The following is a 26,044-nucleotide window of genomic DNA, read 5'->3' as shown; positions in this document are numbered from 1 at the left end:
CATTGTGAATTACTCTAATAAGCAAGACTGTCTGAACCAGCTAGCAATTTGGTTACCCTAGCATTGGGCATGCAACAGTCTGCCTAACTCAGAATTATTGATGTTTGCTTACATATTCAAACTTATGCTTTTCTATGGCATTGAAGGAATTGCTGTTAATTTTATCTGTAGCATGCAAAAGCTTTTTATAAACTACTGTTTTACAGAACTAATTGATTACACTAAATTGGGATGTGGACGGGGGGGGGGGAATAGCATTTTTTTTTCTCTAGCTTTTACAGATTTGTAGATGTCACAGGATCAAGGAGATGTCCTGTGACTAATATGGGGTTAAGGAGCTGCCAATCACTAGGGGCAGCTCAGGTGCTGGTTGCCGCAGCAACCAGACAGGTCAGGTGACCAGAAGGGGGCAGGGCCGGGGCCTTTATAAACAGTCCAGGCCAGAGCCAGGGTAGCAGTTCCCCTCTGGCAGCCGCAGGAGCAGGAGCTCTGCGGCAGAGCTGAGCGGCCTGAGTTGGTGATTGCAGCCTGGCCACAATGATGTTAGGGAGGAGTGAACCCTGAAGGGAGGTACAGTGGAAGCCCTGGTGGGGGGCTGGGAGTTTGCATTACGAGCGGGGAGGCTCTTTGTTGGTTTTTTACAGCCGTTTGGGCTTGGTTTGAGTTATGGTTACACCAGAGGACCGGATGAGGCTGAAGGGGTGCGAGGAGGCCTCACGGGGGCTCCCCAGTAGCTTGGGGGTTCCCAGTGCCCAGTGGGGGTACAACGAGTGGTGCCAGTGGGGCACAGCGGTTTGCGCCGGAGAGGTGTGGCAAAGGCCCCAGAGTGGGGCAGCGGGCGCGAGAGGCGCGGCAAAGGCCCCAGAGTAAGGCCCCAGTAAGGCAGCGGCCCTAGATTTTAGGAGGGCAGATTTCAACGAGCTAAGGAGGATAGTTGGAGAAGTGCTGAGGTCCCGGGGGGGAGAGGAGCCAGGTGTCCAAGGAGAGTGGTCGCTTCTTAAGGATCATGTCCTTTACCAGTAAAGGACGGTAATCCCAACGAGGATCAAAGGGAGCAGGAGAGCACACAAGCCTCTGTGGGTCACCAAAAGCATCCGGGAATGTCTCCTTGCTAAAAAGGAGGCTTATACCCAGTGGAAAGAAGGGGTCATCACCAGGGAGGACTCTTCTGTAGTTGCTCGGGGATGTAGGGGGGCAGTTAGGAAGGCCAAGGCAGAGATGGAACTGGGACTAGCTTCCCAGATTAAGGACAATAAGAAGTCTTTTTTTTTAAATATGTAGGGGGTAAAAAGAAGGTCCTGGGTAACGTGGGGCCCTTGCAGGACGACATGGGTAACTTGGTCGTCACACCAGATGGCAAAGCTAACATGTTTAACAATTTCTTTGCCTCCATCTTCCTAAGCAGGGACCAGAACACCCACCTCCCTGCTGGGCCCCCCTTGGGCCCCGGGGAAGGCACACATGGGCCACAGGTTAGCAAGGATTTAGTTAGGGAGCTTCTGGAGGGGTTGGACATATTCAAGTCAGCTGGCCCGGATGATCTCCACCCTAGAGTTCTAAAGGAACTGGCCGGGGTCATTGCAAGTCCCCTGGCACAACTTTATGAGCACTCGTGGTGCTCTGGTGAGGTACCGGAGGACTGGAAGAGGGCCAACGTGGTTCCCATCTTCAAAAAAGGCAGGAAGGAGGACCCGGGAAACTATAGGCCGGTTAGTCTCACCTCGATCCTAGGCAAGCTGTTTGAGAAAATTATGCTGGCACACATCCTGGAGGGGCCAGCAGGAGACTGCATGCTTGGGGCAACCAACATGGGTTCATCAGTGGAAGGTCCTGTCAGACCAACCTGGTGGCCTTTTACGATCAGATCACCAGATCGTTAGACGCAGGGGTAGCAGTGAATATAATCTTCCTGGACTTTTGGAAGGCTTTCAACACTGTCTCTCACCCTGTTCTCATTAAGAAACTGGGGGGCTGTGGTGTAGACACCCACACAGTCAAATGGGTCACCAATTGGCTGGAGGGCCGCACCCAGAGGGTGGTAGTGGATGGGTCCTTCTCAACCTGGAGGGACATGGGCAGTGGGGTTCCGCAGGGCTCGGTCCTCGGGCCCGCACTGTTCAACATCTTCATCAGCGATTTGGATGAGGGGGTAGAAAGCACCCTGTTCAAATTTGCTGATGACACTAAGATGTGGGGGGACGTGGGTACATTGGAAGGATGCAACAGGCTACAATCAGACCTAGACAGGTTACAAGGGTGGGCGGACGAGAATAGGATAGGATTCAACACTGACAAGTGCAAAGTGATGCACCTCAGGAGGAACAACCGGCACCATACCTACAGGTTAGGGAACTCCCCTCTTGTCAGCACGGAGGCGGAAAGGGATCTGGGGGTCATCATTGACTCCAAGATGAACATGGGCCGGCAGTGTGGAGAGGCAGTCAGGAAGGCCAACCGCACCTTGGCCTGCATCCACAGATGCATCTTGAGCAGGTCCAAAGAGGTGATCCTCCCCCTCTATGCAGCGCTGGTCAGGCCGCAGCTGGAGTACTGCGTCCAGTTCTGGGCGCCACACTTCAAGAGGGATGTGGACAGCATGGAGAGGGTCCAGAGGAGGGCCACTTGTATGATCAGGGGACAGCAGGGCAGGCCTTATGAGGACAGGCTGCGGGACCTGAACCTGTTCAGCCTCCAAAAGAGAAGGCTGAGGGGGGATCTTGTGGCCTGTTATAAACTAGTCAGGGGGACCAGCAGGCATTGGGGAAGTCATTGTTTTCCCCGAGCACCGCCAGGAGTGACCAGGAATAATGGTCACAAGCTGGCAGAGGGTAGATTTAGGCTAGACATCAGGAGGCGCTACTTTACAGTCAGGGCGGCTAGGGTCTGGAACCTGCTTCCAAGAGAAGTGGTGCTGGCCCCTACCCTGGGGGTGTTTAAGAGGAGGTTAGATGAACATCTTGCTGGGGTCATTTGACCCCAGTATTCTTTCCTGCCATGGCAGGGGGTCAGACTAGATGATCTGCTCAGGTCCCTTCCGATCCTACAAACTATGAAACTATGAGTGGGGCAGCGGGTGCGAGAGGTGCGGCAAAGGCCCCAGAGTGGGGCAGCAGGCGCAAGAGGCACGGCAAAGGCTCCACAGAGGGCGAGGAGCAGAATAAACCCAAGAGACAGGCCCTGTGGGGCAAGGCCTGGGCACGGCAAGCCCAGAGGCGCTGGTAGCTGGGTGCAGGTCGCAGCAGCGGCCCAGGGGCACCGATATCAGGGGCAGGTTGTCCAACCGGCCCAGGGTCGCCGGTATCAGGGTGCAGGTTGCTTAACCGGCCCAGGGGTGCCGGTAAAAGGGCGACAGAGGCACTGGTATCAGGGTGCAGGTTGCTTAACCGGTGACAGGGGCCCCGGTAGAGGGGTGCCAGTGGCGTGGTAGGCCCAGGTAGATTGGAGAGGGGTACCGGGGAGTGACAAGCCCGAGGGTGCCAGAGAGGGGCACCAGGGCAGGACGAGCCCGAGGGACGCCAGAGAGGGCGCCGAAGGGCAAGGGACCCAAACAATGTCCAGAGAACAGTTGCGAGGCTTGGGGTGTGCTACAGGGGAGGTAGGAGGCCCATAAGGCTGGGGGTGTTGGGGCACCCCACGTGGAACGGAGGTAATACCAGTGAGGTGTCACGGTGGAAGTAGGCAGCCTCCCATAACTGAACTTAAGAAAAAAGACGTGGCAGGTGAGTAGAGGGTACTGGACCACCTTAATTGACACGGCAGGGAGCGCTAGTGGGCTCACGGCCACTCGCTGGTCCCACTCTGTGACAGTAGATCTATTGAAAAAAATGTTCTGCTTCTAAGTTGATGGGTTAAATAATGGAAAATGTCTGTCTCTGACTTTACATTATCCATGGCTTTAGCTTGCACTTGATTTACTTCAGTAAATCTTGTCTCGTGACCAATCTGTGTAACAACTTGGGTTACACTGTGCTCAGCTATTCAATTGAACTTGAGAGGCAATAGGGAGGTTGGCCACAATTTCAGGAGACTGGTCACTCAGATAAAGTGTTTTGGGATTGCATTCTTGTCTGATATACTTGAGCGTTGTAGCATGGTTCCCGTTGCATCAGCCTCTGGTTTATTCTCTGTGGTGCCTAAACAGTCAGGGTAGTGCACATCTTGGGCACAGTCAGATCTTTGCATTTGCACCACTCTATTGTGATCTGAAGTGACAGTTGCAAAATACCTGTTTTAATCTTTTGTCTAACACAATCTTTTAAAATTTTTTGTTTTTGTTTTTCTGAAATGTCTAGAAGAAACTTGATCCTGTTTCCTTTCCCTTTGTTGCTCAACTTAACCTATCTTTTTCTCTCCCAAGGAATTGACTTCAAAATCAGAACAATAGAACTAGATGGAAAGAAAATCAAGCTACAGATATGGTGAGTGTTTCAAAATAGTAAACAGAATTAAGTCCTTTAACTGGTGTTGGTGTGAATTAACACATGGATAGCACATGGAATTCATGTAGCGGAGTAACTTTAATAATAGCAAGGCTATACAGTATCTGGCAAATGCTGGTTCAATAGCTATTTCACAGAATCATAGAAAATTAGGGCTAGAAGGGACCTTAGGAGATAATCTAGTCTGACCCCCTGCTTAAAGCAGGACCGCCCTGAGCTAGATCATCCCAGGGCTGTGTGTAGCCGGGTCTTAAAAACCTCCAAGGACGGAGATTCCACAAGCTCTCTAGGTAACCTCTGGGTATTTACCAACGTCTTTTGAGTAGAAGGGTTCTATGCACTTCATACTTAACATGTGCTGGCTGTAATACTGCTGGTAAAATGAGATGTTGGGGGAAAAATATTTTAATAACTTAGACGAGAGAAATACTAATTGCATCGGATCAGGCTAAGCAATTAAATTTTCTGTCTTTTTTTTTTAAGTCCGATCGACATGGGGATGTTTAGTGGGTTTTTTTATTTTTAATGAATTGATGCCCAGCCAGACTACTTGTAAATGGGTAGTAGGGTTTGCCAGTACTCCTCGGGTTTGAGGAGTGGAAGGACTGATGTCAGTTGGTGTCTGTCTGCTGCTATCAGAGGGAATAGTCTGGTTGCCTCAACCTGATTGTCCTCAAACACAAGCCACAAAATAGTGTACATTCATGTATAAAACTTAGGGTTCTTAATTTGCTTTGTTTGATATGTGATGAAAGGATCTTGGATGAAAAACTTTTACAAGGGTGAATCACCATGGCTGAGTAAATAAACCTTGTGCCTTTGACTTTTTTTTCTGTTGTTTTTTGGGGGGGGTGGGGGGGAGGAGGTTTGAACCTCTAGTGTTCAGTGTTCTCTGCATGCAGTTGACATTCAGAGGTACTGTATAGTCTTCTGGTCCTCACAGTCGCATGTCATGAAGCACAATTTAAGAGTATAAGCTGTCCCTGATGCAAAGTTATTGGTTCTTAGCCAAACGAGTGAGAGTATATGGTACAGGAAAATTGCTTTAGTTGTTGAGCTTCTCTTTCCTTTTGCAAGCATGCTATGCCTTTGTTCAATACTATGCTCTTGTTCACAATCTCTTTACGTGGTACCTATCGTAAAAAGGTCACATTGACTGAGACTGTAACTATTTACTCATAGGTTTGAGATGATATGCCATTTCCTCTCATTATGTTATAATGATTATCAATACCTTTTTGAGGTCAGAAGTTTCTCCACAAAACTTGTAAATTATGTTATTCCTAATATCCTGGAGTACAAAATACTCCTTACTTTTGGGGTGGGGGTGTGTGTGTGATGGTTTGGGGGGGAGGTTAAAGTTGTTTTTCGTAAGTTTTTTAAAACTTGTTTTAATTATTTTTAATTTAAAACAGTTAAACTAACAAGTGATTCTGTTTCTTGTTTTCTCTTCCCCTCTGCCCCCCAACCCCAAATTCTAGGGATACAGCAGGCCAGGAAAGGTTCCGTACAATTACAACGGCATATTACCGAGGAGCCATGGTGAGTGTTGTTTAAGGGATTTTTCTCCTTATAATGCAGTGAACTTTATATATTTGTTTCTTCATTTTTGGTAGAGCATTATGACTTACAAAGCAGGGAACTAAGTTTCTTCAAGGTCATTACTATTATGTGATGTCCTGCTCTTACATTTAAACTAAGCTCCTTTTGTTACATCTCTGTTCAGTTTCTGCAGGTGTAATAGATGTAACTTCAAACTGTGGGTGCATATAGGCTGCTTATAGATGATGGGGGCGGGGTGGAAAAACACAGCTTCTAGTTTCAACTCAGCATGGCCCTGCTCTAAGTGTAGTGCTTGCCCAGAAGATGCATTGTGTTAGTTTGACCTGACTTGCCCAACAGCTGTATAGATCAGGTGCTGCAGTGGGGCTTTTTGAAGCTTTTATCTAATAGCTGATTCAGTCAGTTTTAGATAAAAGCTCCAAAAAGCCCTGCTAAAGCACCTAATCTATATAGATATTGGGCAAGCTGAGTTAAACTAACATGCTTCCTCTTCCAGTAAAGGAATGTGTTTTTTGGTTTTTTAGTTTGGTTGTTAGTTTCTTTTGTTTATTTTGTTTTAACCTTCCATGTTAGAGGTGCACCAATACATTGATCCATATCATATTGCCACCGATTTTAAAAAGAAAGTTGACCTTATCCACAGTTAGCTTTTTTTGGCTGATGTGGCCAGTAACGTCACTGATAAATGCCTCATGCATGCGCAGCTGCAGCACAGCATGCAGGCAGCCAGGAGCACAGCCTGGCAGCTTGGAGAGTGGTATCCAGCTGGCAAGTCTGTTTGGGGGTGGGGAGAAGGGGCAGGGGGAAGGAAGGGGCTTGGGAGTGAGGCAGACCAAGACTCCTGCAGTAAGGGAGGTAGAGGGACATGGGCAGGCACTGCGCAGCTGGGGACAGAGCTGTGGCTTGTCTGCAGGTTGTGGGAAGGGTGGGGGTCAGCTCCCACCACTGCATGCACCCCCACAGAGACCCCTTGGATCTCTGGAGTGAGGGCAGACTGCTGCTGTGGGCTGAGGCCAGGGGCTCTTTCTGGCTGGGCCAGGGCTGTTCTTGGGCTGGGCAGGGATGGTACTGGGAGGGGGGACTGCAGGGTGGGCTACAGCCACCCCAAAATTTGCCGTAGCCCCCTTTATCGCAATGCTGCTGTCGCTCACCCTTGCCCCACACAGATCCAGGGGGCACACAACCCCATGTCTTCCTGGGGTGCATGTATTGGCAGGAGCCTGCCCCTCCCTGCACCCCTGGATGAGCTGTGTCTCAGTCTTCTGCCCCTGCCCCAACACCAGCCCCACTCTTTCCCTCATCGTGGGGGCCTTGGTCTGCAATCCCCATGTCCCTTTCTTCCCCTTTTCCCCCACAACAGACTTACCAGCTGGATGCTGCTTTTCGAGCTGCTGGGCTGCATATCAGCAATTGGATCAGTGTCAGCTGATATGGCTTGTTAAAAATTGGCCACTGGTATTGGCCAAAAAAATCTATCGGTGCACCCCTACCCCATGTCTATAAGTGCCCTACGTACAGTCAATATTTTCATGTTCTCATGTTGCAGCAGAATTGGTGACCTGCAAATCTGTTAACATTAAAAGTAGTCTATTTTGAATAAGGCTACCTCTTCTAGCTCCAACTAACCATAACAATCACACTTTACTTATACATGCGGTTGACCTATGGTCAAGCCCCCTACAGTCTTGACTTTTATATTTGCAATACTTTTCTGCATGCAGTAAGTCCTAAATCAGTTTTCTGTGCAGTTTTATTTCAGTATTTTGTGGTGCACTTAATTGTTTGGATTCTTTACTCTGGGGTTTTGTAATGTCATTAGCAGTTCAGGTCACAGTCTTTGTAGTTATTGTATTGGGGGGTGGAGGAGAGGGTATATCTGTATTCAGACTTAACCTACAATTGGAGCTATTCAGTAGGTTTAATTAAATCTCTGTGCTTACTGCCTTTTACCACATTCATCAGGTTGAGAATTCAGCAGCTAAATCCAAACAGGATGTGATGTATAAGCTGCCTCTATTAAGGTGCAGACACAATTGCACCAATGTAGCTTGTATTTTACAATGGTGTAAAAGAGAGAATTATAGACAAATGATATATAGCCCTATGCAGATATAGACCACTCTACTGTTGTTTGTTACCCTGTAGCAAAGCAGCTGAAGTCATACTTTGGGGAGGGTGGGGTGTTCCAAGTCTAGTCCATTTCAACTGACTACTGCAGGATGGGCAAAATACGGCCTGCAGTTGCCTTTGCAGCACTCTGGAGCCAAACCCTGCTTGGAGCAGCCCATCTCACGCTCCCACCTGCACCTGCCATGGCCATGCTTACTGACAGCCCTGGCCAACATGCACAACTTTCCAGCAGAAATGTTGCTACTGCAGCCTCCCAGGTATTGCTTGGCTCCCCCTGTCTTCATTAGTGGCCCCTCCTCCCCCTTGCTGCCCTGTCCCAGGGTGTGGGGCTCTAGCTTCTACTCCTGACTGTCTTCTACCTGCTCTGCTCCCCCGGCATGATAAGCAGCCACCTGCGGGTGGGTGGAAGGCAGCTGGGAGCTTCCTTCCATCTTGAGTGGTGCAGCAGGGGCAAGAGGAGGAGGATTTGCTTTAGGTGAGGAGAGCTGAGCAGGACCCAGGCAGCTGCAGCAGCCCTGCCAGGAAACTGCATGCTGGCTGGGACTGGGGACTAGGGTGGTACAGTTTGGCTGGTACAGCTTGGCCACATGAAGAACACTGTGGGTGCAGCCAGGTGGGGGAGGGTGGGGCAAACACACCTGCACTGCACCTCCTAACTGAGGTCTGCTGCATATGCCCCCTTGCCTCCCCCTACCACCCCTGGCCAGCTCCTGGGACCTAGCACATGGGCAGCCCTCTTCTGGCAGCCCTTCCCCCCCTCCCCTCCCCCCATACAAAAGTAAGACTTTATATGTGGAGCTATTATGCAAATGCCTCTATATAGCTCTATATCTATATCTACACACACACACTCTCTCTCTCTACTGAAAAACATAAATCAGGACAAAATATATTTAAAAGAAAAATAAATGTTACATTAGATGTTTGATTTTTTTTTTTTTTTTTTTTTTTAAGTATATCTTTTTATCTATAACTTGTTAAAATGATACCTTCTGAAAGATTCTGTGTGGCTCTTGACAGCTTATCAAAACTCTAAGTTGCCCTCCAGCTGAAATAATTGCCTGCCCCTGGACTATTGTGTGCATCTCTTAATTTTGTACCTGCTCCCCCACCATCTAGTGGTGCATTGCTGTAATAGCAGCTTGCTCTCTGCTACCAGGACAAGCTGGTTGTCTGTCTACTCTGCTTCCTGCTGTAACTTACTTTGATATGCAAAAAATATGTAAGTTACACTGGTGTAACCTTCATGTTTCTGTACCTGTAGTCAGCCCTTTGACTCTAAACAGTTCCTTACAGACATGTATTGATTGCTAAAACTACTTACATTGAACACAATGGCAAAATTTGGAAATTTGAGGTTGATGGGCTTTGGTTAACTTCAAGTTGTTTATTAGACACGTCAGTACTACTTGTTATCACTTAGAATGCACAACTAATTCTTGCTGTATTCAGCTTCGCTACCCCTCCATAGGCAAAATGTAGCCAAATGAATTCATAGCCTTGGAATATAGGGGGCTCTTTGGGGAGGAGGGGGGATAGTAATGATTTAAAAAAAATCTTTCAAGCCCATTTTAGGGCTAGAAAAGGATTAGGTGTGAGCTGCTATTGTGTTATTGTGCTTGTGCATAAACAGCATGTACATGAACATCTCTGCAGAACAGCAGATGATGCCATTTAGCATCATATTTGTTGTAAAACCTCATTTGTCCCAGTGAAAACTTATAGGGCTGTTGTTTATTCTGTATTGTATTGTGTGCACTGTGAAGTATTTGTTTGAAAAATAGCCTATGTAGCCCAATATTCAATTTTATTCTAGGAAGACGGATTGCTGGCTGTACTAATAGTAAAACAATTTAATATTAGATGATCTCATGAGGTTACTTCCAGACCAACTTTTCCTGTGATCCTATAAATTCTTATTGACCATGGTTTAATTCAGGGGCAGGCAGTTATTTCAGGCAGAGGGCCGCTTACTGAGTTTTGGCAAGCCATCGAGGGTTGCATGACAGGCAGCCAGGGGCAGATAAATATTAATTTTCTAAGTTTTTTAGGGGCACTCCAAGCTGGGTAGAATGGTCTGGTGTGACTCATCTGGCCTGTGGGCTGCATTTTGCCCACCTCTGGTTTAATCTGTTATTAATATGTAGTTATTTATTCTGTTAAAGCGCTAGGTGATAATAGAAGTGGGATAACTATAGATATTCCTATACCCTTTTGAACTGAGAAAGATGTTCATGTGAAACCTTCAGAAAGCACACAACAGTGTATGTGGCTTATTGGATGTTTAGTAGTGTAATTGGACTAATAAGGTTAGCTTTGCTAATTGGCTTTTTTCCTTAGGGAATTATGCTGGTGTATGACATCACAAATGAGAAATCTTTTGACAACATTAAAAACTGGATAAGAAACATTGAAGAGGTAGGTGTGTTCTGGGGGTGGCATTCAATCTCTCAGTAGTTTATAGATAATTACCTTTTAAAGCAATCTTTGTTAAAAGTAGAACAACCTATGTGTAGCCAGCTGAAACTGAGCACTGACCAGAACAGTAGTCTTTACAGAAGCTGGTTTGTCTGCCTTTCCAGCTGAGGGTAAACTGGAAGTCTAGACATGAAAGTTTAATTTGAAAGCAGTTATTTAAAGACTTTTGGAATTGCTTGCTCCAAATTTAATTTCCATTGCTGTTCCTTTTGCTTTGGGTTATAAAGGGTCAAGCTTCTGCTGATATTTCATCAGACTTGTCGTTAGCAATCCAGGACTAGTAAAGTCTACAACTCTGGATCTTTGTTCTACTGGTTGACTCATTGGACAACCTGTGGCCATACTGGAGGCTGATAAACAAATCAGACTAGGAAAACTTGCATGTCTACAAAATGTTGGTGCCCTAAGCACTTAAAATTGAAGTCTTAGATGAATCTTTTTTTCAGAAACTTTTCCTTTCTAGTAATGACACTAGATTAGAACATTTACTAAAAATGAAACAGTAATGTATAGAATACCATGTTTATCCAAATCCAAGATGACTTAAAACTACTCTACAATAATTATTATTCTCTATATAGTATCTAAACTTATTAAATTCATTGCCCCCTTCCTCACTTTGCTGTGGCAGGGAAAGCAGCAGGGGTGGGTGAGGGGCCAGATCCCTGCCCTTTGTTTTGCCTTCATCTGTGCCTGCTCCCTGCCTCTGTTCACCCCCTCTTGTCTTGTCTTCTGCTGCAGTTCTGTTCCTCCATTTCCGGAGAAGCTAGTAGCAGCACAGCCCCAGCCCACAGCGTGGCCTTGGTCCATCCAGGGAGAAGTAGCGGCAGCTTCTAGCCAGGCAGGGCCAAGGCTGGAAGGGTTATACCAGAAGAGGAAGCGTGGGGGAGGCTTGTACAGGCATACCTCATTTTATTGCACTTCGCTTTATTGCGCTTCACAGATATTGCGTTTTTTTTACAAATTGAAGGTTTGTGGTAACCCTGCCTCGAGCAAGTCTATCGGCGCCATTTTTCCAACAGCATTTGCTCACTTCGCATTTTTTAGCAATAAAGTATTTTTTAATTAAGGTATGTACATTGCTTTTTTTAGACAATGCTATTGCACACTTAATAGACTACAGTATAGTGTAAACATAACTCTTATATCCACTGGGAAACCAAAACATTTGTGTGACTCACTTTATTGCAATATTTGCTTTATTGCGGTGGTCTGGAACCGAACCTGCAATATCTCCGAGGTATGCCTGTACTTAAATCCAGGCTGGGGCTTTTCCTGCTGTGTGCCCCTCCACACCCCTGCTAAGGGGCGGGGGGAGGAGAGGAGAGGTGGCATTTCATCTTGGATTTGAGTAAATATGGTCGTTTCTGACCAGCAAAGGATTTGTGTGGGTTTTTAATAATTGTGCTATGTTTACAAGAGCTTATTTTTCCTTCAGCATGCGTCTTCAGATGTAGAAAGAATGATCCTGGGTAACAAATGTGATATGAATGAGAAGAGACAAGTCTCAAAAGAAAAAGGAGAGAAGGTAAAATTTGGTTGTGGCTTTGATTGGGGTGGGGGGATAAATCTTACTACTGGTCCTGAATTCTTTCTGTTTCTTTGCTTCCCAGCAAAATATTATTCTTTAAACTTCCATATTTTGGAACATGATAGGACCTCAAGCTTTTTGTGGTACTTGCATTGAAATCATTTCAGCCTCAATATTGTCTTGAGCAAGATAATCTAAAGAATGTTGGACGTGAGTTTTAATACCTGTGGGTGGAAGTATTAAGTCATCCTCCTAAATTGGAGCATACTCTGAATTATTCCTGTCCTTGTAATGAGGAATCTTGGTTTTAATTAGCCTCACCTAAGGTTAAAATAATTACCTTGGCTGTTCCTTACTATTAAGGTTTAAGTTGCATATATTAAAACACTGTGAATGTGACTGAAGTGTTATGGCTGACTGTCAGTGATATTGGCAGGGGGAATAGTGTATAACTGTGTGTAAATGCTGTATGCTGTTCTACTTTGCCTTGATCTTGATGGGAAGTTGGGTGACAGCGACCACGAGCTGATCACCTTCACCATCCGCTGTAAAGCTGGCAAGTCAGTCGGCAACACAGAAGTCCTTGACTTCAGAAAAGCCGACTTTGATAAGCTCAAAAGGCTAGTCAGTCAGGCCCTCGGGGACCATGACCCCAGGGAGTTGGGAGTTCAAGAAGAGTGGTTGCTTCTCAAGGAAGCGATCCTCAGTGCACAAGCTAAATCTATTCCAACACGGAGGAAAGGCAGCAAGAAGGCACAGCAGCCCCCCTGGCTCTCCAGAGACCTAGCGGACCTACTGTGGCTAAAAAGGAAAGCCTACAAAGGATGGAGGATGGGATTCACCTCCAAGGAGGATTACTCCGCGCTGGTCCGGTCCTGCAGGGACCAAACCAGGAAAGCCAAGGCTGCAACTGAACTCCAACTAGCTTCAGGCATCAAGGACAACAAAAAGTCCCTTTTCAGATATGTGGGGAGCCGGAGGAAAAGCAAGGGCAATGTTGGACCCCTGCTAAACCAGATGGGGCAACTGGCAACTGACGCCCAGGAAAAAACCAACCTATTAAATAGGTACTTTGTGTCAGTCTTTCATCAGTCACACGGGATGCCCATGCCTGCTATGGGACAGGGAAGTCTGGGTGAGGGGGATCCCCTACCCTCCATCAATGCTGACCTCGTGAAGGAACACCTTGAGAAGCTGGATACCTTCAAGTCAGCCGGCCCTGATAATCTGCACCCCAGGGTACTCAAGGAGCTGGCGAGCATCATAGCCCAGCACCTGGATCTTTGAAAACTCCTGGTGCTCTGGTGTAGTGCCCGAAGACTGGAAGAAGGCCAATGTGGTGCCGATCTTCAAGAAAGGGAGGAGAGTGGATCCGGCTAACTACAGGCCCATTAGCCTGACTTCTATCCTGGGGAAGATCTTAGAAAAGTTTATTAAGGAGGCCATCCTTGAGGGACTGGCCCAGGCTAACATTCTAAGGGACAGCCAGCACAGGTTTGTTGCGGGTAGGTCTTGTTTGACCAATCTCATTTCCTTCTATGACCAGGTGACCTATCACCTGGACAAGGGAGAAGAGATTGATGTCGTATCTTGACTTAAAGCTTTTGATCTGGTATCCCATGATCACCTCTTGGCCAAACTACCCAGTTGTGGCCTTGGCTCCACCACGATCTGCTGGCTGGGAAATTGGCTTTGTGGTCGGACCCAGAGGGTTGTGATTGATGGCAGTCACTCATCATGGTGCCCTGTGACCAGTGGGGTCCCTCAAGGCTCTGTCCTGGGACCCATCCTGTTCAACATCTTCATTAATGATGTGGGCATTGGAGTCAGGAGTGGACTGGCCAAGTTCGCCAATGACACCAAACTTTGGGGCAAAGCATCCATGCCAGAAGATAGGCGGGTGATCCAGGCTGACCTGGACAAGCTCAGCAAATGGGCAGACGAGAACCTCCTGGTGTTTAACACCGATAAATGCAAGGTTCTCCACCTTGGGAGGAAAAACCTGCAGCACCCTTATAGGCTCGGCAGTGCTACGTTGGTTAGCACTACAGAAGAAAGAGACTTGGGGGTCATCATTGACCACAAGATGAACATGAGCCTGCAATGTGATGCTGCGGCTAGTAAAGCGACCAAAATGTTGGCATGCATCCATAGATGCTTCTCGAGCAAATCCCGGGACGTCATTCTCCCCTTGTACTCGGCCTTGGTGAGGCCGCAGCTGGAGTACTGCGTCCAGTTTTGGGCTCCACAATTCAAAAAGGATGTGGAGAAGCTTGAGAGAGTCCAGAGGAGAGCCACGCGCATGATCAGAGGTCAGGAAAACAGATCTTATGATGACAGGCTGAGAGCCATGGGCCTCTTTAGCCTGGAAAAGCGCAGGCTCAGGGGTGAACTGATGGCCACCTATAAGTTTTATTAGGGGTGACCACCAGGATCTGGGGGAACGTCCGTTCACCAGAGCGCCCCAAGGGATGACGAGGTCGAACGGTCACAAACTCCTGCAAGACCGTTTCAGGCTGGACATAAGGAAGAATTTCTTTACTGTCCGAGCCCCCAAGGTCTGGAACAGTCTGCCAGCGGAGGTGGTTCAAGCACCTACATTGAACACCTTCAAGAGCAAATTGGATGCTTATCTTGCTGGGATCCTATGACCCCAGCTGACTTCCTGCCCTTTGGGCAGGGGGCTGGACTCAATGATCTCCTGAGGTCCCTTCCAGCCCTAATGTCTATGAAATCTTCTTAGGGGTTCTGCTTTGGGTGAATAGTGTTAAGGCAGTGATACTCAGTTGTCAGACTTGGGAACCACATGTAGTTCTTCGGCAAACTAAATCTACTCACTGTAGATTGTTGGACCTGGACTTTATTGGTGCCTAATTAGCACTGCCCAATTAATGGCTATGTCCTAGTCCAGTTCCAGATGAAGTAACTTTTTGCACCCACCTGGTTAACAAGCTGCCTGAGTGTATCTATAGCTGCTCTGACATCCTGGCAATTAATTTATACTTTGACTAAGTAAGGAGATCCCACACAGAATTAAAGTTCATGAATCCAACAGTTTTTAATTAAAACAGGTAAGTAACAATTAAGCAAGGGCAATGCAAACAACAACTTTAACAAGTATTAACCTTTACTGGAAAACCTAATAACCTTTATTACATTAAGAGTAAAACTTTATTAAACACAGGATATCTGCTGCCTCAGATCACAACATGCCCAGAACTATATATTGGCAGCTTACCTTCAGCTTTTAGAAAAGGGAGGATGGAGAGAATGGCAGATGAGGGTATACTTACCCCAGAGAGCAGAGGGCTGCAGCTTAAGTGCAGTGCATATCTGGGTAGCCAGCCCTGGCCACTCTCACATGAGATGAACAGTGGTGGGAGCAAATGGAGCCTTAGGAGTCACCATTCACTGGGGATGATGGCCAATTCTACAGTGGCCTCACTGCCGAGGGTATGCTCTGCCCGCTGAACCTTTGCGGTCACAGAGTGGGCTAATGTGCAATACCACACAACGATAACCCACACCAATGCACCAACACACCACAAGACTACTGTTCTGTATGTCTCCAAACACACCATAACAGGCCTGTGCTCCTGATTGCCCTCAGCCAGTGTCACTCTCATGGCACACGGACCCACACATATATGCCGAGCCCTGTCCAGACACACCCTTATATAATAAAAGTGCTCACAGTTCCCTTTGGGCTCTGCACAAGGTACTTCTTTTGCAGACAATAGGTCAGACAAGGTTCACCTTCTGACCTACTCAGGGGCTGAAGGATACATGGGCGTAGGCTCCATCTCTGGCCTAACGAGCTAAATTGTGACACATGCTCCAGTTGAAACCAGGGAGAGGGAGTCAAAGTAGCCTGTAAACAGGGTGTCAAATTTTGTGCTGAAAATAGAACTATGGTACATTGGTTACAGTGATAGTAAAAGATAGCACATGTGTTTTGAATTATTCATGACTGTAGGGACTGCAGGTTTTCAATTCAATTCAAGAGCGCCATGTAACTTGCTACTTCACTGTCTGAGTAATACTGAATTAATGTTTATATGGTTGGTTTTTAAGTAGCAATTGTTTTGAATTTCTGTGCCTTGCTGTGGGTTGTTTTTCATTAAATGTTACACAGCTATTCAGGAATGTTTACCTTCTGTGGGGGTACATATATGTGCTTTCTTGTCAGATTTTTTGGTGTGGTTTGGTTTGGTGTCTAAAGCCCAAGACCGTGGCTGTCATGCTTAATGGAGTGACTGCCACTGCTCCATTAATTTACCTAAGATACTTAGTCACTTTGCAGTTTTTACTTACAAATATTGACAACCTTTTCACATATGTCTTCCAGTTAGCAATTGATTATGGAATCAAATTTTTGGAGACAAGTGCAAAATCCAGTATAAATGTGGAAGAGGTAAGATATTGGCATCCTATTTATGAGTCTTTTAACCTCAAAATGACTGTTGCAAAGTAATTGTGTTGTGTAATATTTGAGTCCTGGGCTTGACTTGATGCATACTTACACCAATACTCCTCTCCCCTCCTGTGCTGCCAATTTTATTCTCATTTAATTGCTGTAGGATCCAGCATAACATATCACATGTCTTCTGGTAATGTGGCCACACTTTAAGCAGGTGTTAACAGCAAAGTAACAGTGTCTAGCCACCTCAGTTGCAAGAGCTTTGGAACAGTGACTCCATGCATTGTTTACACATGGTCTAGTACAGGGTGTCAAACTCATCAGCACTATGGGCCAGATGATGGGACTCCACAGGCTGGATATGGTCCATGAGCCATATCTTTGACTGTGGCTTAGTGTAACAGGCCCCTGGGTTGTGCTGCAACAAAATACAGAGCTTTCTGTCCTAGAACTAAGTTTACAGGCTACTTCTGAATGTCTTGTACAGATGGATGAGACTTTGCCCTGGCTCTTCCTGAGAGGACTAAATTTGTGATCTATATGCTGTGCTGAAACTGAAGCTCAGAGTAGCTTGGACTGGTTTCTAATAACCAGTCCTATAGATTTATAGTCAGTTTTTCTACAAATACAGCTATATGCTGAACCTCCATGCTGAGTGCACCATTACATTTATACTTCAATTCCTAAGGACAAAGATATAAGCAAAGGAAACCTTTAAGCAATGTGGTTCAGCTTGAATCTTACCATTGAATCAACTGTAGTTTATACATGGCTGTGTCCAAATGTACTATTTTTCCAGCCGTGGGCAGGAAAATAAGTTTAAAGCAGTTGGTTTAGTACGTGCTTTGGTCAGGATTAACCTTTTTGTTGCTTACTGTGCAGGAACATTCTGATTTAGGTGTAGGAAGTACAGTAGCACATACAGCCACAGCTCTAAACTAAATGGCAGTTTTAGTTGTATTTCCTCCTTGCTTTAATCCCCCTTTGAGTGCAGTTCAGACACCCAGCTGACCTAACATTAATGCTTGAATATTATTTTTACCAGTTGCTTCACTTCTGGAGGTTAATCCTTCTCAGAAGCATCTCGTATATGATTTTTTTGCTTTGTCTCTCTGCTTGGACATGCAGAAAACAGTGGGTTGGAAAACATTTGGTTTGTCTCTGCACTGAGAACATCTTTGCTTTCTGTCTTTGAGAATTGGGGCTTCTTGTAGTCCTAGAGAAGTAATTTTATTACCTTAGAATGTGGACTCTAGTTACCACTTAAACTTCTGCCTGTCTGTCATCCTAGATGTCAAATGTAGCAATGCATTAAAGGGGCTGTAGGCAAGTTAAGAGCAAGAACTGAGTGCCTAGGCAGCCCTTATAAAAAGGAATATGTGGGGAGGGAGCTCTTAATCTCTGCTGTGTTTGTACAGATTCTTTGTTAAAGGAAAAAGAGAGCCCAATTAACAGCATGCAGCTGGATGCAAAATAGTTGTTTACTACATATTTGAATTTAGACTTTCCCTTAAATGTTTTATGCAAGGAGGTTCAAATATGCAGACCACGGCCAGATCTAGCCCATGGAGCTGTATATGATATAGCCCACAGGTTGCTGGTCTGGCCCCATGTGCTGGCCCTGGCCCCATATGCTGCATGTGGTATACATGGTAGACCACATATGCTGGAGGCAGCCCATGGGGTTGATCTGGGGTACTGAATGCAGCCCATGCCTTAAACTCCTGTGCTGACCCTGAGGGCCATGTGCCAGCAAACCCAGGGATTGGCACATGCTGCCTGAGCCATGTGGGGCTGGACTGGCTGCATGCTTCACAGGCAGCTGGCACAGGACATGTTCCATACCACCAGCATGCAGAACCAGTTAGCTGGGTGCTACATGAAGCATGTGCCCTGTGCTGGTCCTCTGTGAGGTATACAGCATATGTGGCTGGTTCAGCCCTGCAGGCAGCACATGCTGACCAAGGGACTTTCTGTGCATGAAGCTAGCTTGAGAGGTGTGCACTGCTTGTGGTGTACAGGCTGGACCTGGTGCTGTATGCATCACAGTGGGTCTAAGACCCAAGCATGTCTGACCCCCCTGTGCTGCCTTCAGCACCAGTCCAGACCTACCCCATGACAGCCCTGGGGGCTGGTGCATGCGGCATGCAGCATGTGGGCTCTACCTGGCCCCATGGCTGCTTGGCAGGGGTTGGTATGGTCAGCAAAGGGATGAGTTTTTTCACTCCTGGTTTACACAGTACTGAAAGGTGTTGATTCTTTTATTGTCAGAATAAATCTACCCAATGCCAGCAGAAGGATGGGGGAATGCAGATTTAAATATCTTTTGATTACAAAATATTCATTTTACAATAAGATAAAATACTTCTAATTTTAAATGCGTTATTTTCTAGTTAATTAGTAGTTGAAGTGTTTTATGAAGAGTGATACCTTATAGTTAATGTAACCTTTTATTTGGTTCCAGGCATTCTTTACGCTTGCACGGGATATTATGACAAAGCTCAACAGAAAAATGGTTTGTACCTCTAAATGTTATGTAGAAATAAAATGTTTCGTGATCCATAGTACTGCAAAGCTTTTCAAAGTTCAGACTCGGAATTTGTCCAGTAGTCTTGCATGCAACTGCAAGTAACTGAATCAGTTTTTACATAAATCTGTGAGCACAGATTTTGGTAGGTGTTATTCCTATCATGGTTCATTTCTGGAGACTTATTAGAGCTGCAGTAAAATCCACTTTTGTAGGCACACATTCCAGCTGTCTTTATCAGACTTCCTGTTAGGTTTTAGGAACAGAAAACTGGTTTCTGTCCACTTGTGGTTCATAGCTTGTGGCTATTCTTGTGTTCTATAAATTCTACAGGCTAAATTAAGGAGTCCTCTGAATCTTACTTTACCATAGTGTCACCTTCAGAAAGCTCTAAACTGAGCAGCTTGTTTCACTTTAGATGCATTCCACACAGCCTTTCTAGTTGAACATGTTTGTCCACTGTAGTTGTAATGCAAGTTTATACTAAATACAACATATAGTTGTCCAGACCAACTTTCATAATAATCTTTTAATTTATTTTGAGAATTAGGGCATGTGCATCAAGCAGTCTTACCTTCTATCACCACAGGTTTGCAGTATGGAGCTAGTTTTTTAAAAAACAGCATTTTTTTTTTTTCTTGGACAGGGTTGTACTGCAGTGTCTGACACCTCCTTTCTTTTGGAGGAGGAGTACCTACTTCAGCTTGAGAGGTTTTGCAAAGCCATATGCACTTGACAATAAGATAGTGAAACTAAACTTGTGTAGGCTTAAAAGAAGAGGCTGTAGTTTGCTTTATTGAGCCTTGAATTTGAGGGTTGGAATGGAGTCTGCATTTAATTAATAGGAATTGGTTGCCCCTGCGTAGAAGTGGAACACAGAACAGTAATTAAGTTTTATTAACTACTGCTTCAAAATGCTTGTACAAGTGTCCTTTTAATAAACAATTGGGTTGACAAAGAAAATTGTTATTGGTGGATAAAGAACAGGATCCAGTTAGAAGGGTTGAATTCACATTTAGGATTTAATACAAGCCATTTTAAATTAAAAAAAAAAAAAGTATGTAGTTTAAAAAAAAAAACCAAAAAACATAAATCTTGTGTTAGTAACCCTGTTTGACTGCAGTTAATGGTTTTACACCCTGATGGTCTTAACTGTACTCTGGGCCTCACCCCACCAGAGTTATCCTTGTCAGTCCCAAGTCCCACGCCCCATGTCCTGGCATGGATCCTCCAAAAAGCCTACCTGTGATCCATCACTGTTATAGTCAGCTGACAGGACTCAGCGGCAGCACATGTCTGGGGTATTGTCATAGCCTGCTTGTCTTGTAATACTGCACTTAGCTTCTTTCTGACTAGGGAGCTTCTGTCAGCTCTGACTGCTTAGTTTTTACAGATGGCTCAGTTTTGTTTTGTTTTTCTTGGAGTGAGGGAGGTATTTTGTTTTACTTCCACAGGCAGGAGTTTTTAGCTTGAATTTGTACTGACTCTGTAATATACAGACAGTTGGCAAGCCTGAGAGAGATTAAACTAGGCACAGCCTATTTTATTTGTTAGACACATTTGACCCAATCATTTACATCTTTAAGCCATTCACTAAGGGTGGATCTCAAAACACTCCTCAGCTTGATTTAACACAGCTACCTCCTTGCAACCTTTTTGAAATAACTTTCTTGTCATGGATTATGCTGTGCTTTTTTGTGCTCTCTGTTTTGAACAGGTACATATAATTGTACATGTATAGTCAAAATCCTTTAAAGAGCTGCATGCTTCATAAAGCTTTGTGATACAGCCCTTACATAGTTGTTTGTTCTTGAGAATAGTGTTTAGGTATATGTGATCATTTGAACTGTCTCCCCTCCTCTTCTCTCTTCCTCTCCCCTGCCCCTCTCACCCCCCCCCCCCCCCCAATTTAAAACTTTAAATTGGAGGTAGCTTTACTAGAAATTAAGTAATCAATCATTTTACGTTGTGGGTAAAATTAGAGGTGAGGGATACTGAAGTTATTTTTCCCCCACCCGTTATAGCATGGCTATTAACTACATATTGCTTTTTTTCAGAATGATAATAGTTCATCAGGCGCAGGTGGACCAGTAAAAATAACTGAAAATCGATCAAAGAAGAGCAGCTTCTTTCGATGCACGCTACTTTGATGAACTTCTAATGATAGACTGCAGCACACTTAGAACCTTTTCTGCTTCTTTGAAAGCACAGGGTCACAGCCTCAAAAAAAAAATACCACCAAGCTGCTGCTGAGAGCTCCATTGAACGCAGACTGCACTAAACAAAATACCAAGTGGATTTTGCTCATTAAGTCTATTGACCTGCCAGGCTCCTCTTTCTCAAATATGGAAGCAATGAAGTGGAGACACAAATGCAGGAGTTTCTCTGTTTTCTTCATTACGTTCTGTTTGTATTGCCTGTTGCAAAAGCTGCTAATTTCTTTTAACTTTGCACATCCATATTAGCCTTTTTTTGCCTGTTCTAGCACAATCTTACACTTATTTGCACAGTTTGTCTTATAAGTAAAATTCTTAACAGATTTGTGCTTTTTTTTACACATTTCTTGTAAATAGAAAAAGGGAGGTATCCATGACACACACACCTGTGTGCACACGCCTGTCGGCATAAAAATGAGGTGATGGGTTATTAAACCAATTGGCATTTAAGCACTTGATTCAGTTTGTGTTTCACAGATGCACAAGTCTGTTCATACAGAACCTACTGCTTCTACATACTAAATACAGGATGTTGCTTTTTAAAAACTATTTTCAACAAACTTTGGGCATTGTATTCTAAACTGTCATAGTCACTTGTCTCCTTTACAGAACGCACCTTTTTAAAGAGGTCTAGATTGAATGCAGGTGTCTATCTTCTTTTAATTTTTTGGGGTACACTGAATTTGTCTTTTTTTGCTTTGGCTTCTGATGAGAGAATACACTCTTCTAGGTTAAAATCTTCAATATAACCACAGATGAGCTCCCTGTATATCACTTAAGTGGCTTCTGGTAGCTGAAAAAATGGTTTTCAAATATCCCCTTTCTGGGAATCCACTCTCCAGTGTGTAAAATGAAACTTAACGGTGACTTCCCACTGTGATTTAAGATATTCCTTTTATGCTTGAAAACTTTGACAGCAGTCATACACAAGTTGGCCTTCTGCATAGTTGCTTCTGTTATCAGCAAGGAATGTGATACAGTAAGGCTGAGTGTAGTATCTGGTCATACTGAATGCATGAAGCCCTTTTCAGTCTGCTTAGGCACTTATAAAAGTTCAGCAGAAATTAGTAGTGTGGAGTTTTTTATGACTATTAGAAACGAGTTGAAATTTAGTTGCCTTTCTCATCCAGCTAACATTCTGCAACCAGGGTATTCTACCACTTTTTATCTCTTGATGAGTAAAATAAAATAGGTGCTTTGGTCTTTTCTGTTGATGTGCCAAACTTGGATCAGTGTAAGCGTTAACTACAAACTTGAGTGTCCAGCATTTCAGTTAGAAAAGGTAGATGTATTCTCATTGGCAAACTGCTGACTTTTCTGATGTGCTTTTTTTGTCATGGTAAAGAGTGGTTAAACAGTGACTTGGTTGTTATCACAGACAACTCTGCTTCAGTTTAGGGTGTTGCATGTCAAGTTGTCCTTTCTAGGTCTCAATTTTTAAAACTAATTTAATGGGCCACAGGCATTAAATCTACAGGACTTTTAGCATCCTGGATAAGCCTGAGAAACAGAATTTAAGTGGTTTTCCACCAGTCTCCACTTCATGTCAAAAGTAGTCCTCTAATTAGATGTGACTTCTGGTCTGCTGTTTTTCCTGCCCTTTAGTTTTTTTGTAACACTTTTTTGATGTGGCAGGAAAAGCTCAATAAAAAAACAAGAAAAGCAACCCTAACTTCTGTGGCCTATGCTTAGCACTTTTGAGGGAGAATTGAGAGAAGGATGTGCTAAAGCAATCCAGTTTTCTATATGTTAAGTGTTTTCTAAGCAGCAAGTGTTATGACACCTATTATGAATGTTGTTAATTTTCAGTAATTTACCTCTGACTTAATTTGGTGTCATAATACTTTGATTCGTATCTCAGGGTTGTCTGCAAACCAAAACTGACGTTCTGTTGTTAGCAACTTTTACAGAATGCTTTTCTTATTCTTTTTTCTGCCATCTTTCTGCTTGGTTCTGTGTACATGCAGTATTTGTCTCCATGAACTTCCTTCTGAAAGAGCCTGTAAGCAAGAGTCTGAAGTGCTTCTTGAAGCAGCAGCAAATTGGGGTAACTGCTCTGTTGTATTAGAAAAAAACTTTGCTATTTTCTTACATTTAGCTATGCTAAACTGTACATAAATTTGAGGTAAGACCATAGGAAATTCACTTTATGCATGATAAAATGATGCGGTAAATACTTCACTTTACTTAATGTTCATATGAAGTTCATCTTTTTCTATTTGTAGAAGGATTTAGTGACAACTTTGTCTGTTCCCTGCTGAAACCTGAATAATTCTAGTCTTATGTGAAAACGTTGTGGTCTTATGGATAAGAAAATACTTTTTTGCAGCAGTATTAAGTGGCTGAGTGGCTGCACTTTATCAGTGTGCTAATTTCTTGATTAATGGTCGATGTAGACCTTTGCATATAGTCTGAGTTGTCAGACAAGGGAAAATGTGCTGTATACTAGCATGTAAATCAATTGTATGTTTCACTGGGAACTTTTTTTTAGCTATATTTTGCTTTAGGCAAGCAGATAAACGATAAATGGTATGTTTTGCCTGGGCATCAATTACTGGGTGCTGCAGGCTTTTCTAATATCAGTATGATTGTTTTGTGCAGTCTTTGTAACTTTGCTCAAGACTATATAATCTTATTTTTGAAGGACTTGTAACTATACCTCAGTCAGCTAGCTAGTATTCTAATGACCATTAGAACAAAAGTGATGCAACTGTTAGAGATTTTACAAAGCAGCAAATTCGCATCATCTTGCTTTAAAGACTTTCATTGGTCTTTTAAGAAAAGGCAGGAGGCATTCCTGGATTGTTAGGAATTGAATATACATCTGTCAGGGTTTTCCACTCCTTCCCCCATCAAGGTCTGTGTGCAGTATGTTCACTTTTTTTAAATAATTGGAACTTAAACTATAGACTCAATGCTTCTCAACTCCAGATTTCAGTCCTGTGATCTGCAAACCATGAACAAACTGCTTAGTTTTTTGTTAAGTAGTTATTAAATTTCTTGATGTTAATTTCAGAACCACACGTGAAACTTAATTCACCTCTTACATGTGGGGGTTTCTAAGTACAAGTTAAGATTTGAAAGGTCTAGTTTTTTTACAAAAGGCAGATTTACTGTTGCAAGTGCATTTCCTCCTCTAGTCTCTATGTTGGGTAAACCAAATTGTCTTTCACAAGCAAAAAAAAAAGTGGGAGGAGTTGAATACATGCTCAGTAAGGAATTCTTGCTGGCTAACTACTTGAAGGACATATAGATAGATAGTATATAAAATGCATAATGTGTTTAATTCTGGAAATGCATTTGGCATCTGATTTATGCAATTGATGCTTGCGTGGTTAAAGTTTTTAAGGACTAGCTGTAGGTATTAACTCTGTTCCTCCATTTCCTCAGCTGCTTGTGCAACATCCAATATTTTAAGTGTAACTTGCATTTCAACCTGTCAGTCAGGATTTTCAGCTTTTTTGTTTCCAGTGAATTTAAATATTTTAGTGCATTCCTATGGCCTTACACTTTTTTTTTTGCAAATGACACTTTTACTTGGGATTACAATTATTTTAATGCAATATAGTTACTAAAGTCCGTCTAAAAGGCACGACCCTAAGAAAATGCTTAAATTTTCAAATAGTATTGTTCTACCATGTTGGTTTAATTTAAACACATTTTATCTCTGCTCCAAAGGTGTAATGTGAAAAGCTCCTACAGATAAAGTGGAATTGTCATGTGTTTAACTTGTAAATCTAATCATTAATTGTGTACTGATACTGTTTAAAAAAAAAAAAAAGACAAACCCCCCCCCCCAAAAGGTTTTATTATTCCATGTGAACTTTTTTACAACAATGTGAGTCTCAAATAAAAATTACATAATGAAGGTATCCAGTCCTTTTTATATAATGTAACTTTATAAACAGGTGCCATTCTCACTGTACTGTCAGCACATATGTCTGTTTCAGGAAGATTCCAACTTAGCTCCTTCCTGGGGATACCTCTTATGAATTAGCTTGTAGATTTCCATTTCCCTTAAATATATAGCTTGCTGCTGAGTGTGACAGTGAGGGATCCTCTTAAAAACCCTCTTCTGAGTCCTGTTGCAGAAGAACTCAAGTTCTCCTAAGGAAACCCCATGACCATATCTGAGAAGTGGATACGATCTCCAAAGTAAATGCTAAATGTCATTAAACAAAGTGGGGTTTGAAACTCCAAGTAATGGTGACACAGACTAAAAATGAAAGGCCTTTTTAAAATGTAGTCTCCTATTCAAATGGAAGTACATTTGAAAGAAGGTAGCTAGACCAGAAGAACCAGTTTGCCCATATGGCTTGGTAATAAAAGAAAGGGCCAGTTTGTGACAGGCTGATCAGAAAGGGTGCAACCGGCTACTTCAGAATGTGAAGAGACCACAAGCAGAAAGTAAGGCTGCACACAAGGAAATGGGATGATCCTACCCCTACCTAAAAGTTTTGGAATAAATCCTGTGGAGTTCCCAATTTTTATCTCCCTTTCCTCATCTAGAAAATCTTTGCATTTCCTGTATAGAGTGAGTGTCATCTGTTTTTAACCTACTTCATCCTTGCAAAAGTGAACTGTAAACCACTGGCTGTATGGCTGAAGTTCAGTGGGAGGGTTACATAAGCAATAAGGCTTATAGAGGGGCAGTCCCTGGTTCTTGGGATGTAGGACGCTTGGTTTATAAATATTCCCGTTTTCACAAAGGGGTAACTGTCCAGGAAGCATGATGGAGAG

At 44.0% G+C, this 26,044-nt stretch overlaps 1 protein-coding gene across 1 annotated transcript in view; it reads left to right on the top strand.

Annotated features, from left to right (window-relative positions):
- Window positions 1–25,172, top strand: part of RAB8B (RAB8B, member RAS oncogene family) — a 47,323-nt gene extending 22,151 nt beyond the window's left edge. Inside the window, exons 2-8 of the mRNA XM_090029035.1 lie at window positions 4,358–4,418; window positions 5,921–5,981; window positions 10,473–10,550; window positions 12,049–12,138; window positions 16,490–16,555; window positions 19,026–19,076; window positions 21,146–25,172. Of these exons, the coding sequence (XP_089885161.1) occupies window positions 4,358–4,418; window positions 5,921–5,981; window positions 10,473–10,550; window positions 12,049–12,138; window positions 16,490–16,555; window positions 19,026–19,076; window positions 21,146–21,238 (500 nt within the window). The 3' untranslated portion in view covers window positions 21,239–25,172. The remainder of the gene's footprint in view (window positions 1–4,357; window positions 4,419–5,920; window positions 5,982–10,472; window positions 10,551–12,048; window positions 12,139–16,489; window positions 16,556–19,025; window positions 19,077–21,145) is intronic.
- Window positions 25,173–26,044: the final 872 nt, after the last annotated feature.

The sequence above is a fragment of the Crocodylus siamensis genome, chromosome 15 (genome assembly GCF_052110815.1).
Source record: "Crocodylus siamensis isolate JL-2025a chromosome 15, ASM5211081v1, whole genome shotgun sequence".
NCBI lineage: Eukaryota > Metazoa > Chordata > Crocodylia > Crocodylidae > Crocodylus > Crocodylus siamensis.
The sequence above is the reverse complement of the archived record's forward strand: the minus strand, read 5'-3'. Positions and strand labels throughout refer to the sequence as shown.